Genomic DNA, 19,028 nt, shown 5'->3' with positions numbered 1-19,028 from the left:
AGTCCCCCGCTCTTAACTTAATTAAGTATTTTCACATTTTACCTACAGTAGTCCCACGCTCCTGACTTTATTAGTTTTTTTCACATTTTACCTTGAGTAATACCCCGCTCTTTCTGCAAATCGTCCTTATTGAAAATTTTCATACAGTTTCTACGTTATGAAACATTACGTGGGTGGTCTGTAGTCATGAGTGACGAAACAGAAACAGAAATCATCATGGCATCGCGTTTAATCACTTTAATGGTGTCACTGGCATACAGATATGTCAAAACAAACACCATTTCGTATGGGGATTGCGTTGGAACGCCTATATATCGTGATGAATGATTAAATCATTATATCCATCTGTCAAGCTTTGCATATTTGTACACGCTTCACAAGTACTACCTCCTCCATTGGTTCACACATTCAACGTATACATTATTATGTTACAGCATTTAAAGTGTTATAAATTAAAATGATAAATGGTGTGGTATGTTATGAAATATTTATTTTTACACTTTTCGTTTTGATATACGCGATAAAAATCCAATATTTCAATATTTGGGAGGAGATATAGTTTGAAATATCCGTATAATAATTCTTTCATATCTATATCACCCATAGGGAAAAATGAACCTCACATCGTTGAATGAATATAATATCTTATCACACTAAGAGCGATAAGAGAACATAACATGCATATCTTGTTTTACATATCGTATCTCAGGTAGATAAATCGTTTCGCAGCAAATATCGAAGTTCAAACGAACAGTTGCAACATATAAAGATTTACTCGGCTCAAATTGATAGATATTAAACTTTTCCAAGTTAAACTTCATAATCCCCTATGGGTTTATCTATATCAAATTTCCGTCAAATCTGTTCAGTAACATCTACTGTTGTTATTCCTGCGGTAAGTAATCAATATTATTTGATCGAATGCAAATAATTTCCCCCCTGTGACCTTTAATAAAGAACATTTTAACAATCTTTTGATTAGCTCCATCAGACAACCGAACTTAATGATTCTAGGTATCTTAATTTTCGAGAAAATGTCGTTAAAAAGACAAAAAATTGACGTTTGACGGACAAAGAAAGCCACACTACGGTACAAACTATCAATTGGACCATTGGAAATTTCGACCTTGAATAAGTGTTACGGTAATTGGTTTTTTGCTAACTTTGTTTTTCTTTATCACAAGAATATGGCAGCCAAACGTCATGGTTCTAGAAATATCCGATTTTAGAAATCGTTGAAAATAACTAAAAACAAAAAAATGAAGCTTGGTGGACGACAGACGACATAAGCGCAATTGTCCATTGGCCTTTGTGACCTTGACCCATTGCGGCGAATCATGAGAGGTCATCAAGAGTGTTTTTTTAAAAAATCTTATCTTGACTATTTGTCTTGCGTCATACCAGCAATCAACCTGTCCAATGTGTGTCAACAAATTTGAGTCCTGTGGCCTTGAATAAGGATCAAAGTTATTTTCGTTGATTTGTTAGACTCCATTCTAGAATTATACTGGCGGAGAAAGTTGCGAAACATGTAACGGTTTGTCATGCTATATCACACTGATTATATTATCCTGAAAATAACACGTATTTTTATGCAGATTCATAACAGGCGAGCAAAAAATTTGAAAACCTGTAGTTTAATGAATACTTCATAGAATACAAAATTGTGTATTTGTATTCCAGTCAGGATCAACCTCCAATGCAATTATCACATGATCTAGATAAATGATATCCAATGAAGTGATATGTACAGCTATTTCAAAAGAAAATAAACAAGTTCTACATGTGAACAAATGAAACCACATAACATGTGATAATAATTACATCACTTTGGAGATTCACTTATACATATCCTGATAAATTGTAATTACAAGGTCTCTCCAATAAGTAGATTTTGTCAAGAGTTTTGATACATTTACATTCAACCATCGTGAGATTTGTAACAGTGTATAAATGCTACTGTACTTCTGACGTTAAAACATAATTATATGTATGTCACATCTTATTAGATAATGGAATGTACATTTAAACGTCATAACAACGAAACCAAAGCAGTTTCTTTAAACAGAACATACTACATAAAAAAATTACGAAAATATATCATGTCTATCGACGTTTGTAGACTTATTCCGAGGGGAATTTATTTCAGATATTTAACCTTTGTAAAATATCTATGAAACAAACAAGATTATACATTACATAACTTTTACACTCGCTAAAAACACAGGGATAGCCCATCCTCTGGTTTACTCGTTCACGACTCATATTCAACTTCCATTCATCTATGCAAGTTATAACGACGTTCCAGAAAATGAAGAAATAACCTCTTAAATTGTGTCCAAGCTTGACGAAAAAATCGTTAAAACTGTCTACATCACAATGATGCTGCGCGATGCATTTTTAAGGAAAAATCGCAGTATTTCTCTAAATGACTTACAAATGTATTTGTTTTGTTCAGTATTGGCCAATTACAAAAACATATTGAATACATTAATTTTCAAAATATTGCATTAACAGGAAGCCGACACACAGCATTCTTTAATCTTTTGATGTTTACATTTATACTTAAACATTGAATTATGTTAAGGTTAATTCGGTTGATGTGACAGTTTAAACCAGAGATGTCAGAAGACAAACATAGTCCGCCGAGTGGGTTTTAAATTACCTTTCAAAAAGGAAGAAAAAGGTCACTGTCAAGGTCAGAAGCTTGGCAAATGTAATACCAATGGAAAGCCAAGTGTTGCCACAAGGGACGAACACACATGGCAAATACCTAAGTGGTATCCTCATAGGTATTCACACAATACTGTTTTATAAAACAGTTGCTGGGGTATAGGAATAGCTCCCCTGGTCTGGATTTCGTCCCGGCGAGCTAAATAATCTTACTGATATAGCCGGTTTCAAACAAGTCGCTATTAGACTCCTTGTTATTTAATGCAATGACAATAATAACATAAATATTAGCTGATGCAAGCAGCTTATTGGAACATATAGCCATGTATGCGTTTCAATGAATTTGTTATTTGTAGAGGTCAGGTATGATTTTACTGTGCTATTGGGAAATCCACTCGAGAGGTTTTTGAGTATTTCATATATACACTAAAAATGAAACTCTGAGCTCAAACGTGTATTATTGCATACATCCAAATCGGCTGTTGATTGTATCAGTCTGTCTTCCTCACACAGCGACAGCACTGTGTGTGGGGTATAATAGTCCATTACTTTGAGAATAGGCTGAGCTGTATCAGAGGGATCACCTGCAGTGTCGTCAAATCAGCCAGCACTGCCTGTAAAATACAGGAAACAATCGTTAGTGTTTAACTTTAATACTACAGAAGGAAACGCTCAGCCTCATGATACTATATATTCAACATAAGTATAGATTTCCACTGTACAGAGAGGTATGTGAACGGCCTTGAGGACAGCATAAAAACTGCAAGAGAACATAACTCATGTCTATGTATTAATAAAAAAATAAAGGCAAGATAACTGACGTATAAAGATAATATAAATACCGTCATTATTCAATAATGTCACATTTGAAAGTCATATACACAGCGTCAGCTCTTATGCTAATGCACGGTAATGCCTTATGGAGATTTTGGAATCAATTAAAGATGAAGGTATCGCAAAAGCAGTGTAACAGTGATAATGGAAAATCAAATATAAACATAAGATCAACGTCAACTCGTCATTACAGTATGGATTGATGAGACACTGGAGGGAAACCGAGATACAATCAAGCACAGATGAGAAAGGGAAAGAAATTGAAAACAAAAGACAAAACAACGCGCACCAGAAAGACAGCAAGATAAAAGAGCGAACGACAACAAGTATCATGAAAACGACGAGATAAAGGAACGAAAGATAACGGGTATCAGGAAAACGACGAGATAAAGGAACGAAAGACAACAACGGGCGTCAGTAAATCAATGACATAAAGGAATGAAATTCAACAACGGGTATCTGGAAAACGACGAGATAAAGGAACGAAAGACAACGGGCATCAAGAAAACAGTGAGTTAAAGGGACGAAAGACAACGAGCATCAGGAAAACAGTGAGATAAAGGGACGACAGACAACGGGCGTCAGGAAATCAATGAGATAAAGGGACGAAAGTCAACAACGGGCATCAGGAAAACAGTGAGTTAAAGGGACGAAAGACAACGAGCCTCAGGAAAACAGTGAGATAAAGGGACGAAAGACAACCAGCCTCAGGAAAACAGTGAGATAAAGGGACGAAAGACAACCAGCATCAGGAAAACAGTGAGATAAAGGGACAAAAGTCAACAACGGGCATCAGGAAATCAATGAGATAAAGGGACGAAAGTCAACAACGGGCATCTGGAAAACAGTGATATAAAGGGACGAAAGTCAACAACGGGCATCAGGAAATCAATGAGATAAAGGGACGAAAGACAACAACGGGCATCATGAAATCAATGAGATAAAGGAATGAAAGACAACGGGTATCTGGAAAACGACGAGATAAAAGGACGAAAGACAACGAGCATCAGGAAAACAGTGAGATAAAGGGACGAAAGACAACAACGGGCATCAGGAAATCAATGAGATAAAGGGACGAAAGACAGCGAGCATCAGGAAAACAGTGAGATAAGGGGACAAAAGTCAACAACGGGTATCAGGAAATCAATGAGATAAAGGAACGAAAGTCAACAACGGGCATCATGAAAACGACGAAATAAAGTACCAAAAAATCAACACGGGTATCCGGGGAAAAACGAGATAAAGTAACAAAAGACAACAACAGGTAAAGGGAAAACGATCAGATAAAGGGTCGAATTATAACAACGGGCACAAGAAAGACACAGACATAAGGGAAAAAAGACACACACAAAATGAACCAGAAAGACAACGGTCCCAAGGAGGACACCGAGATTACGGGACCAAGAAGACAAAATTGGCGGTGAGGAAACAAGAGGAAGAAAGATAATAACAAGCACCAACTAGAACTGTCGCCAGGATGGCTGACTAATACCCCCGCAATATGCAGAGTCAATGGTGAGATAAAGGGACGAAAGACAACCAGCCTCAGGAAAACAGTGAGATAAAGGGACGAAAGACAACCAGCATCAGGAAAACAGTGAGATAAAGGGACAAAAGTCAACAACGGGCATCAGGAAATCAATGAGATAAAGGGACGAAAGTCAACAACGGGCATCTGGAAAACAGTGATATAAAGGGACGAAAGTCAACAACGGGCATCAGGAAATCAATGAGATAAAGGGACGAAAGACAACAACGGGCATCATGAAATCAATGAGATAAAGGAATGAAAGACAACGGGCATCTGGAAAACGACGAGATAAAAGGACGAAAGACAACGAGCATCAGGAAAACAGTGAGATAAAGGGACGAAAGACAACAACGGGCATCAGGAAATCAATGAGATAAAGGGACGAAAGACAACGAGCATCAGGAAAACAGTGAGATAAGGGGACAAAAGTCAACAACGGGCATCAGGAAATCAATGAGATAAAGGAACGAAAGTCAACAACGGGCATCATGAAAACGACGAAATAAAGTACCAAAAAATCAACACGGGTATCCGGGGAAAAACGAGATAAAGTAACAAAGACAACAACAGGCAAAGGGAAAACGATCAGATAAAGGGTCGAATTATAACAACGGGCACAAGAAAGACACAGACATAAGGGAAAAAAGACACACACAAAATGAACCAGAAAGACAACGGTCCCAAGGAGGACACCGAGATTACGGGACCAAGAAGACAAAATTGGCGGTGAGGAAACAAGAGGAAGAAAGATAATAACAAGCACCAACTAGAACTGTCGCCAGGATGGCTGACTAATACCCCCGCAATATGCAGAGTCAATGGTGAGATAAAGGGACGAAAGACAACCAGCCTCAGGAAAACAGTGAGATAAAGGGACGAAAGACAACCAGCATCAGGAAAACAGTGAGATAAAGGGACAAAAGTCAACAACGGGCATCAGGAAATCAATGAGATAAAGGGACGAAAGTCAACAACGGGCATCTGGAAAACAGTGAGATAAAGGGACGAAAGTCAACAACGGGCATCAGGAAATCAATGAGATAAAGGGACGAAAGACAACAACGGGCATCATGAAATCAATGAGATAAAGGAATGAAAGACAACGGGCATCTGGAAAACGACGAGATAAAAGGACGAAAGACAACGAGCATCAGGAAAACAGTGAGATAAAGGGACGAAAGACAACAACGGGCATCAGGAAATCAATGAGATAAAGGGACGAAAGACAACGAGCATCAGGAAAACAGTGAGATAAGGGGACAAAAGTCAACAACGGGCATCAGGAAATCAATGAGATAAAGGAACGAAAGTCAACAACGGGCATCATGAAAACGACGAAATAAAGTACCAAAAAATCAACACGGGTATCCGGGGAAAAACGAGATAAAGTAACAAAAGACAACAACAGGCAAAGGGAAAACGATCAGATAAAGGGTCGAATTATAACAACGGGCACAAGAAAGACACAGACATAAGGGAAAAAAGACACACACAAAATGAACCAGAAAGACAACGGTCCCAAGGAGGACACCGAGATTACGGGACCAAGAAGACAAAATTGGCGGTGAGGAAACAAGAGGAAGAAAGATAATAACAAGCACCAACTAGAACTGTCGCCAGGATGGCTGACTAATACCCCCGCAATATGCAGAGTCAATGGTGAATTGGGACTGATAATTAGAGGCCAACTAAGATAACCCAGTAATATAGTGACCAGTTGCCAAAGCAACCATAATTTTGAAAAAAATAAAGTGGAATGCACATCTACACATGGTCCTCTATATTTGTGTGAAGTTTCATTGAAATCGGCCCTTCGGTTTTGGAGGAGTTGTCCGGACAAACTTAAAGTTATGGTTCTTATCAGGAAACCTGTTTATAGTGACCAGTTGCCATATCAACCATAATTTTGAGAAGAAAGTGGCATGCACATCTACACATGATCATTAATATGTGTGTGAAGTTTCATTAGAATCGGCCAAGCGGTTTAGAAGGAGTTGTCCGGACAAAATGCGTCTACAGACGGACGGACGGACGGACGGACAGCCTGATTCCAGTATACCCCCCTAACTTCGTTGCGGGGGTATAATGAGACAACGGGATAAAAGACAAATCTAGCAAGGCGGAGACAGCGAGACAGAAAAAAAAACAATCGGTACCGAGAAGACAATGAAACTCAAGGGAGTAATGAGAAAATATTAAAAAATGGTAAGCACCGAGAAGACAACGGGATAAAAAAAGAAAAAACAACCACGATCACCCATGAGACTGATACAAACGCGGGTAATAAGGAGACATGTCAACAAAACCGGACAGTGAGGAGTCGGCGAGACAAAAGGAAGAAAGATAAAAGGCACCGCAGAAACAACAGGAAAAAGGAAATAATTACACTTGTTGTGAAATCACGCGATCTTCTCTATCTAATTACAGCTAATGCATCATATGACGTTTCGCGATTTCTTTCCTTTATTTTACCAAGCTGTCTTTAAAAGTATCACGAAATATTACACACATAAAAAATATTTAATAGGCTTTTAATAATATCCTTGTGTAATTTCTTTAATTCCTAATGCAGAAATTGGCATGTCGTTTAATCTGAAATAAAATAAATCGAAGTCAGCACTGCTAATAAGCATTGAAATGTGGATAATTTCATGTTTCTGAAAGGAGAAATCCTAAAATATGGAAATTAAATGCAGATGCAAAATTTCAAACAACTAGCTAAACACAAATATAGTCATATTAAGAGTTACTAATTGTAATATCTATAAAAAGACAAAATAGAACATAAAATTTGTTCACGTTTGGAAAAGACAACTGAAAGGTATATTGTAATGGATTTATTAAAGCGCAACAACAGAAATTCTATAGTTTGTTTGTGTTGTTGTACTTCTCTTTTTCATAATCATGAATACGAGACAAAACACAGAAATTACATATTAGCACGTGTCTTAGACCTAAAACAAAAGAAGCATACTTGCTTTTATCAAATGCATGTCTCCTACTAGTAACTAAAATAAAACAAGCATACTTGATTTTAGCAAATGCATGTCTCCTGCTAGTATTAGTTATCTTGACATTGACAAAAAAATCCCTGAAACTCAAAGCTGACCGAGATATTATGTTCCTTTATCATTGAATGACGTTTGGTCAAAATCCCTTAATGAACGAAGCCGCTAGAGCGCTGATCAACTTTGGCGTTACGTACTTACTTACATACAAGTCGAACGGAGAGGAAAACTATAACCAAACCCACTATGTTAACCGGCAGGGGACTAATAACGACCTTCTCTCGCTATGTCACAGTAAAAGATAAACATTACTGGACTATACATCTGAGGTTGACCTTTCCAAACCCTATCATAATACATTCTTTGTTTGATTGGGGTTCTAGGTCCCCGTGTCGATTTATGATGGAAGCGACAGTGCCGTTTCACTTTACTATAAGGTCATCCCAGCCGAACATATACAGAAAACAGCAATAAACACACTACATGATACCGACAGATCAGCTGCACGTACATGGTGAATTATAATCTACTTTGCAGACACAAAAAATAGTGCTATCCAATGCAATGTGACATAGGTTATTCGTTCAAGGTTTCGTATTTGCTCGATACTGGCAATACTTCCTTCAAGCATAGTACATCCATAATGCCCGGGGACCCTAGTCATTGGGAAGTCGTTTCAAAGATGCATTCGTCATTGGACTGGGTTAATGTCATTCACTTAACTACCCGTACTAAACGTTTACCTCTGATATTGTGTTTTGAACATTTTAGTTTGAAGATGTCGCTTGATAGATGACAATGTTCTGATGTGATAATGAAGGTAGGTGATGGTAAGTTTATTAGAAATAGAAATATCAACATGACAGGCATTAGTAATGACAATAAAGTCAGTCAAACATCATGATTGGAAACACTAATGGCAACATACATTGTACTTTTTTTTTTATTTAATATTTATCATTTTCTATTTTCGAATAGGTATATCTACCTGTACGTCTCCTATCACAGTGCAAGGAAATATTTCAAACTTCAGCTTTCTGAACAACCTTCTAAATATGATTGATTACCAAAAACAAATTGGCTGAAAAAATCATATGATAATAGTAGGCGGACAGTATACTCAATCTAATATACAGCTATTAAAGCGCAGTCACTAGATTGATTTGAACTTCATTGTGTAATTAAGTGATAGTGTCAAAATGAACATCGACCATACTACGAAAGTCGGGATTTTCAATGCACAAAAGCATCATTCAACACCTCAAGTGAAACAAAAGTGTTGATTTAATTAAAGATTGAAGACGAAGACAATTCGCACGCCTTTTTAAATTAAACCGTTTCTGTGATGTATTTCACAACACGCCGTGTTTGTGTGACCTAAAACCCTGTCAATGCTCGGATTCAAGACTGCATTTAATCTATCTTAGCCTACAAACCGATAACAGACCGCACAGAACTATTTCTTTACACATCAACAGTTTGAAAACAGACAGCGGTATCAACATGAATCACTTGCACTTCTTAGTGGACGAATTTATATTTCGAATTCCAATGTCGGGCAAGAAAATAGATTAAGGAAGAAAATTAAGTAATTTTCGAAACGAAATCACTGCAAGCAAATGAACGTCACATGTAAGTTAATTCAAGTTGAGTTTTAATTTACACGACTAACAAGACTGAAGGCAAACAGGAACTACAAAGAATGTTTTCAGCTACTACTAGCGAAATTAGGACAGGCAAGCTTGATGCATAACTATTAAAGGGAAGACATAACGCCACAACGACAAATGAAATAATGTACATTTTCCTTAAATTACACGTGATGATATTACACGTTATTCACAAGAACATTTAAGTGTTTCGTCTCTTTTCAGTTGCTGTCGATTCGTTGGAAGATTTGAAAAACATTCATTTATATTGATTGGTCGTATTGTTAATGTAGGGTAATTTAGTAAAACTCGTCAAAGGATCCCACTTCTGCCGTAAATGTACCGATAGCACAATGACTAACTAAGTGGTTTTCTTTCGCATAATTCTTCATTGTAATTTTATAGTAACTGCTTTCCGTGATGTTTGCGGGAACTGAAGCCAGAAACATCACGTGCTTTACATTTGCTCACTTTTTTCATGTGTTTGTAGTAAAACTGATGTTGTAATATACCTCAGTGTTTAATAAAGGAACATTCATGTTCTTTTAAAAGACGCTTCGGTACCATTGTTTGCAGAACCGAAGTACATCTATTGCATTCTAATTGTTACAGACTTAACCTTTTCGAGAAAGTGCGAATCTTCATTGAGTGCAATTTCGACACACCCAAAGTAAAACTCTGCATTCAGTAAAAGACATGCAATCATTTGTTTTTCCATTTGCAGACGCAGTGAATGCACGTCAAATGAGAAATGATATCGAAATCAGAGTAAAAATATCAATTCTTCTTTTTTGGTTTTTATTACAACAGGATGTGGAAACCGGGATTCCATTTAACTGGAAGGCGAGCAAGTTACAGTACATGTCAATCATTTCCAGTAATCAATACCAAATGGAGTGCACAATATACCTAATTTCCGGCGTAAAAACGAAACCAAAATATCAATATAGAAAAAAAAACTTCAAAGAATATGGAGATCGGCATGACTCACGGAGGTAATTCATGGTCTGTCAAACAAAGTTTGCATATCATTGTGTTCAAGTTTTTGGACGCAAATTACATAATAGCAGTCAATTATCACTGCCTTAGACGTTTGCAGCAATTCAATAGTACTACTATAATTGATGCAGACGATGGAAAGACCGAGATTAGAAATCCAAAAGTTAAGATAAAATATCACGGACTAGGTAAATCGACAATGATTAGTGAACTAAATAATAGTAGTTAAATGGTGTAAGCATCAATGTTATGGCCTTGAATTTACTGAAAAGTAATAACTAAAGAGGTTATTCCTTGTATAAATTAAATATGGATTCATCTCTTTCTATACGTAGAAAATGCATTTTTCTAATATTTCTAATACTCACCTCGGCAGCATTGTAGGACTGAACCTTCATCAGATTTGTTTTTCGGAACGAAAATATCGCCACAGCAAGTACTGAAAATGAACAAATTATACACGATGATAATTCTAAAGAAAGTACTAAGCAATTGATGGAAGCAATCATGAAACAGCTAATCTGAAGTGCATGTTTACTTATTTACGTTAGCTCCGAGAACAACACCAGTGTGCACGTGTTTTTACTATTCAAATCACTATTATTTCAGCTTTTATTAACATACACAGGTCGGTATAACTTCGGCTGTATGTTGAAGTTGCTGTGATTTCATGTTTTATATGTAGAGTCCGCCGTTGATATAGCTTTCTGACACAGGTAATTATCAGTTCATTTTCATTTCAAGAACAATATCATATCTGTTTCATTCGCCTTAAACTTGCACAATGATACCAACCTGCTAATATTTCCAACGAGGAGTGTGCCAATATGCGATCCCACAATAATAGCACTTGATCGCTAGAGAGATAGCCAGAAAAAGCTCGCACAAGCCACTTAAAAGAAATCTTCAATCTGCAATTAAGATAAACCAATGACCAGTATAACATTAATCCAAGAAACCTCTTTTAGAAACGTGACTTATTTGGATATGCATAATTTCAATCAATAATGAATATCCTCAAAAGTGTGTTTTTATTGCAGTAAAAATTGCTCGGCTATCTTAGTATTAGTTTCAGTAAGGGATGTTGATATCGGGTCTAGAACACATTAGGGAAGACTTGAACCATACACTCACTCATTCGAAGTGAAATCGTATGAACGTATCCTGCACACGAAAATACCAGTCATGGCTGTGATGAAGATATCTTCTTGCGATTTTCTTTCTACAATATTCTCTCCCGAACCAAATTTTATTTTTGTTTAATAAGTAAATTAAGTTATATTACCTTGTATAGAAAATAATTTACCACATACTGACTAGTTTCAATCGAATTGAATTGCGGAAGAATGTCGGTTAAAAGTTTCATTGTAAAGTTTTACTTTTATGGCGAATAGGCAGCAGAGCCACTTCTATTGCTGGTGGAATTACCTTTAACCTTTGATTCGTAACATAAGAGCATTCCCAGGCAGACGATTTGGATATAAACGGCCTAATAAAGTTATGTTTAACCTATTCAAGACCACTTACATTGTAACTGATCTCAGGTTATCCAGCTGCGAAATATTGTAAAAGATTTGAATTTCGACGGGTTTTGCCTTTGAAGCAAACAGGATGTGTCTTTTATGGAAAGTAGAGAACATATCATAACTTGCTCTTATTTATTTGCATGTTTCTTTTTTCAGACTTGTATTCCATTATCGAAATAGGGAAAAAACAAATGAAAATAACATACATTGTACACTAAATCATAGTTCACAATATATTTCTATTTGCTTTTTTACAAGGAAAATAAATGTGTTACATACGTATCTTTTACTTCATACGTACGGATGACATCCAACTGTTTTCAGGTGAAAATATAGTTCAGGCTCGTGGATCTGGAGAAGAGTCTCAAACAACAAACTGATGGCTAAGATCCCCTGATTAAATAAAAAAAAAGGCATGAGAAAAACAAATGAAAACGAAGATTTAGTTTTGTGTTAGTAAATAACTCTTTAGTAAATCATACTATGAAGATTAAATAGCTGCACTATGTAGTTGATCTTAATATGCAATATGTACTTACTTTATAAAAAAGCTATAATATTGATTGTTATACTATCCAACCAAAACGTTATTAAGACCAGAATATTAATGAGGTTATACCTGAGGATGTGATGAAATACTATGAAGACGAAAGAAGTATCTGCAGTACATCTCCCTGAAGACGTAGTAGAGGCATATTGGCTCGTTGAAAACGTAGCAGAGAGGTGCAACTGTAACAAAACCATATTAATAAATTACATATAAAACGACCAAAAGGATGTCGCAGATAATATACTTTTATTAAATCGTACATCGGGCATTTTTTCGTCAAGGGCAATGGAGATATGACCTGTTAAACGCCATCGAACTATAAGAGAACAACAATTTCATCACATCCATGGTAAAACAATACCATGAAACAATTCGCATCCCTTTCCTTTCAATAAATTGTATAATGTATAAAGGCAGAAATAATGACGCTGTGATGGGGGGAGGGGGGCAGTTGAATATCAATAAACCTAAGCTGAAGCTAATACATTTTGCCATAAGAATTAAAGAATTTAAGGTAGGTTTATAACTTTGACTTTCCCTTTTATCGTGTAATTTCTTCGAACAATTCCAAGTTAAAATCTTCCCTCAATGTAAGGAATATTGATGAAACCCATGCGTGGTGAAGACTCTAAAAGTGATGACGTGATGTTTGTCTGTGTGTCGTGACGTTTTCAGAATAAATTCCAGCATGATAATGCTTTTCTATGCATATGGAAACAGGAATTACCATGGCAACAATAGGAAGGTACATTTTAAGAATTTCAGAAATGATTCAAGTAATAGTCCAAGTCTCTTTTTTTTTGTTCCATATGTTATGGATTAAACGAAGCAAATGATGCCAACTACAAAGCTGCTTCAACAACACATCATGTATGGTGATGTGCGGATGTGACTTATTTCTGTATATATTTGTAATTTGTTCTGACAGTCTATGACGTATACGTGTCAATTAGGGAGTCCTAATAACTGTAATGAACGCTCGATATCCTCTTGTCTCACACTTGACCTGTTTTGTTGCCATGGTAATTTGATTAGATACAATGTCCCGAGATGATCAATCAATTTCAGTGCTATATTGACATTCTGATATGCTTTCCTGTAAGTGAAATTGCTATTCGTGATATCTATTGACTGATAATGATTCCATGTTTGAGCTGAAAACATATCAAAAATAATCGGCCGTTTTTATCTTTGAATTTGATTTAAATCAAACGCACATTAATTAAGCCGGGTAAAACATATCCAGAGAGAGAATACAATTTGTATGTTAATTCGATGAGTTTTAGCCATGTATAAGGATTTCTATACAAAACATCAAAGCAAGAACTTTTTGAGAAATGCATAGCTCGTCTAATAGTAAGACAGCAAAACGTACATGAAGTTTGATCAACTCTACATTTTATTGAGTAGGCTGAAAAGCCTTCGAAACTTGTATCTAAATACCGATCAGCACAGATTGATATGATCCATATCCATGCTCCAACTTTATGATTAGTCAAACGTATCTCAAATGAGCAGGTGATCGGATAGCATTGGTGGCAAAGATTGACAGAATGTGCCTTAACTATCACAAAGTATGGATACACTACAATATGTATCCACTGTAGAAGTGAGAAAGTGTAACAGTAATACACTGTAGTGCTGTAAAGGTATTACACTGTAGTGTTGTAACAGTAACAAACTGTAGTATTGTAACAGTTATACACTGTAGTGCTGTAACAGTAATACACTAGTGCTGTAACAGTAATACACTGTAGTGTTGAAACAGTAACACACAGTAGTGGTGTAATAGTAATACACTGTAGTGTTGTAACAGTAATACACTGTAGTGCTTGAACAGTGAGAATGTAAAACTTAACCCCTTTGAAGTAATTTACTAGTACCATATATAAATGGTGTGTACATTGTAGATAAGCTGAAACCATATATCTGTCAACGATCACTCTGACATGACTGTAATGACCAATTGTTGGTGTAAAAAGCTAAAAACTTTTACGAAAAGCTCAGTTTTTTTCAATTTGGGTCCTTTAGTTATGAAATGTGTGGTTTCCTTTATCAATAACACTATCGCTGTATTGACCTTTCGGTGAATGCCAATCATCATGAAAAGATAGTTACGATGTATACTTCGTTGACCATAGTAAGATTTCCAACCATGTTGATGAAAATTCAGAACATTCGTTTGTTTGTGTACTATCAATTTACATAGAGTGTAAATAGTTTGCTTCCTAAAACGATCACTCATTAGAATATATATGCAGAGTGATGGAAATATATCCACGACGAATTCGACATTCCGGACATGTTAGGCGACGCACAATCACATGAATCTATGTCACTCTCACGGATGCAGTGTCGCTATCAATCATCCATATTCATGACATCGTTTGGAAAACTTGTCCAATTAAGTACTTAACAACTGTCACAAAGGCAAGATACATTGTTTCTTTAGACGCCATTCAAAAATAGATACCAAAAATGATCAATACAAACTCTATAGGTATCCACACTGTTTGATAACACTTTATCCCATTATCTGGCCACGATCAGACGGACAGGAAGTACACAATGACCATTAGAGGATAACAGGCCACTTCCGTGCCTTTTATCCGTCGACGAACTATGACATTACATAATGAAATGATTCTTTCTGATCCCTGGAGTGTTCGCACTGAAAGACACAAAACGTTAATAGTGCTAATAGGTAACATTCATCTAGACCTTCTTTCACGGCAAAGGCTATACCAGAGGAAATGAAAACCATTGGCGCCACGTACACTGTCATATATGCATGACTTTGCAAGAATTTTCCGTGACGATACCAATGTACCTTGATGTCAGTTTATTCACTAATGCAACATCGATAAATCTCATGTGACAGACTGTCAATAATACACTGAAAGATGCATGATTTGACTCTGGAAAAAAAAAGTCCATGATTTTTTTAATTTTTTTTTTTATTTCAGCTGAAAGTTAGTCAAGCATGCTTCCTTTAATGTTTTTAAAATATGCTTGAAATATAAGGGTATGGTACATATATGTTATTATTATACCTCATGTTTATAACAGTGCCTGTGATTAGCCGAAACGCATCACGTGGAAGGAGTGACAAAACGAGGCGCGTAAGCCAGGGAGACAAATATCATATCTCCTTGGACCGCGTGCCCCCATGGCGACCCCCACATTCTGTTGCGAGGAGTTGTCTCCCTTCCAGTTATTTACAAATGGCAGACGAACAGAAACGCAAACGTTTCCGTGCAGTCAAATAAGCAGAAATAGATAAAATTCTGCAAAACAAGATTGCTCAGAACACGAAAATATCAACAAATGTACACGCCAACTGTTCCCAAGAGTTTCTAAAAGAAAAGATGTCGTAGGGACTGACGCCGGGGAACGCCGGGGAGCGCCAGGGAACGCCGGGCTAACAGTCGGACATTCTCACGCCACCGAGTGTGCCAACTTTCATATATCAACTTCATGTTACGCCGGCGCGGAATATGTATCACCGGGTGCCCACATAATGCTCGCATTTCTCCCTGTTAATGTCTCATGTAACCAATGTCCGAGAATAAATGTCATCAAATCGCAGTAGTTGTTTGGTTGTTTTATACACTAGCAGCAAAGTAGTACCAACGACGACCTTACGCAGGAACCCTGGAGAGTAGGACAGCGGTGAACTACGCAGGAGGTTAAACCGTTACAACACCTTCACTTGGAATCGTATTAATTGAGCGACCGGGACTCAGGGGTTTGTGATAAAAATTATATTTCATATCTTCAGTTTATTTTTGAGTATCATTATTACTGATTCTTTTTCGGTATAATAAACAATTTATGGCACTGGATACAGGGTACAAGCCCGAGGGAAATATGAGAGTTGAGGGTAAACAAACCTTCATATTACCCTGTATCCAGGGCCATAAATGCATAATGTCGTCTGTGTTCTTGCAATATAAATATATGATATCAAAATCAGAGACTTGTGGTTATCCATTTTTGATGGAACATAACCAATCCCATGCCAAATTAATGTATATTTTTCAAAAGTAGAGATCGGATAATAATTGCCTGCTTTAAAAGCAATTAGTCCCTAGTGATATTTGAAGTGATCAATATGCACTGATTACATTGCGCGGACACTAGGCTCTTTTCCAGTCGCTCGGCCGCATTCGAACATTGGTGTAACAATAGTGTAAATGTCTCTTGAGGATCGCAAATATTTATTCACAAATACTTCCATTTCTAGTGCGTGTTCGTTTTATAACCTTCCTAACGAAAACATTGTTTACAAGTGTGAAAGCAACAAATTTGACGCGTAGGAATACAAGGCGAACCTGTGCATACATGCGCAATTAGTGTGAATGCACAGTGACTATTTTGTTCCTACTTTGACTTTTTTCCGATAAAATGCGAAGGGAATATGGTAGAATTAACTGAAATATAGCGATGAAAAAACTGAATGTTTAAGATATCTTACAGGAATCGGAACAAAAAACCCGATGTCACTGTGGAACTATTTTGTTTATTCCTGTAGTGGACAACCTTTCTGTCAAAATTGGAATAAGATGTTTAGCCGATTCCATTAATTGTCGGGCCTGTTACGTCTATTCGTATAACGCCGAAAACAGAATTGAGAGTTTTATGAATTTTAAACAAGAGGCCCATGGGCCTCCTCGGTACCGGAGTTTTGAAGTATTTCAGTTAATTAGACTCTTTTTGACCCCGCCAGGGGGTCAGTCAAGGCCAACATGTGCATACCATTAAGCTGTCATCCCATGCTGATAATGTTAACCAGGTTAGAAAAAATGCCAATTGGTGTCAAACAAATAATCGTCAAAAATGTGATTTCCCAATATATATACTGTAGTTAAGTTTAAACCTTCATCAGAGGCAAATGTAAGACCCCAGGGTCATGAAATTTACAATTTTGGTAAAGCACCTTAAGACCCTCCCATCTATGAAGGGTAATTTTGATATTATTTCCAATGGCAATTAGAACAAATACTTGTCAAAAATGTGTTTTCCCAATGTAAACTATAGTAAACTTTAACCCCTCTCCAAGGCGAAACGTGAGAACCCAGGGTCATGAATTCACAATGTAAGAGAAGCTCCTTATGACCGTTCTATTTATGAAGAGTATTTGATTCCATCATATCTGGGAGTTGAGAAGATTTTAGAAATTTTAGTCAATTTGACCACTCTTTTCCTCGCCCCTCAGGCCCGTGGGGGCCGGACCATATAATTCACAATTTTGGTTGACCTTTGGTCATTGAGGCTTCCTGCCAAACTCCATTGAATTTTGCTCAGCGGTTTTGGAGGAGTGTGTTGTGTCGACTTATTTCGGATATAAAGTGTATGTAAACCCATGATCTTAACAATATATCTATTGTAGTCCCTGTATACAAGATTAAATTTAAAAAAAAAGGTTCACTTGTTGCGCGGAGTCGAAAAAATTGGAAATATAACCGTATCTTAACAATAATATTAAAACAACATTGACTTTTTCAAAGTTGAATGTGTAAAAGTTTTGACCCTTTCCGATGATTTGTAACATTCTAGGTTGGAATTGTTTCATTTTCATTCGAAGTTATTTAAGATATTCAATTTAATTTTCCTTTATTTAGGCGTTGCTAGGTTAAAAAAAGTATTCATATTGCGGGTACGGGTGTATAAGTATAAGAAACATACATAGACTTTTAGACGAAATAGCCTTCCTGTTTCTTATAGAAGGGAGAGAACTCCTACACTTTCTGTGTACACGTCAAAATCACTATATGTTCATAATGACGGATACTTTACGTTAAGATGGTTAATAAAGTAAACCTATATTATACACTTCCTATCTGTCATCCCACATGATTGAAATGATGAATATTCATCATAAAAGACGTTACAATATCCGTTTAAGTTATGTTAGGTACAAAATATACATTTGCATATTTCTACTATATTCATGAAAAAACTATAAGGTAAAGTTTCGCTAACAGTCAAACTTAACCTAATGATTTTTAAGCTAATTCTGAAAACTGGCACGAATTATATAACTTCTTTCCTTGGCCGTTTACTGACAATAGCCAGCTTTTATCTAAAGTATCTTTGTTGTTATGGCTTTTTTTAAACAAAAAGAAAAAGAAAAAAAGAAAAAAAGATAGCATACTACGTATTTATTTGAAGTCGTATCCTTTGATATTACGCTTGAAATCTGAACAGCGCTATTTTGAATGGAATGCTAACGCAATGTCAGCATTTCCTGTTGTT

At 36.5% G+C, this 19,028-nt stretch overlaps 1 protein-coding gene across 1 annotated transcript in view; it reads right to left on the bottom strand.

The window, feature by feature from the left end:
- Nucleotides 1–211: 211 nt before the first annotated feature.
- Nucleotides 212–19,028, bottom strand: part of LOC117329587 (TBC1 domain family member 19-like) — a 43,241-nt gene continuing 24,424 nt past the window's right edge. Inside the window, exons 13-17 of the mRNA XM_033887598.1 lie at nucleotides 12,840–12,949; nucleotides 12,522–12,613; nucleotides 11,490–11,605; nucleotides 11,063–11,133; nucleotides 212–3,287 (exon numbers count right to left, since the gene is read on the bottom strand). Of these exons, the coding sequence (XP_033743489.1) occupies nucleotides 3,219–3,287; nucleotides 11,063–11,133; nucleotides 11,490–11,605; nucleotides 12,522–12,613; nucleotides 12,840–12,949 (458 nt within the window). The 3' untranslated portion in view covers nucleotides 212–3,218. The remainder of the gene's footprint in view (nucleotides 3,288–11,062; nucleotides 11,134–11,489; nucleotides 11,606–12,521; nucleotides 12,614–12,839; nucleotides 12,950–19,028) is intronic.

Source organism: Pecten maximus, chromosome 6 (genome assembly GCF_902652985.1).
Source record: "Pecten maximus chromosome 6, xPecMax1.1, whole genome shotgun sequence".
NCBI classification, from domain to species: Eukaryota; Metazoa; Mollusca; class Bivalvia; order Pectinida; family Pectinidae; genus Pecten; species Pecten maximus.
The sequence above is the reverse complement of the archived record's forward strand: the minus strand, read 5'-3'. Positions and strand labels throughout refer to the sequence as shown.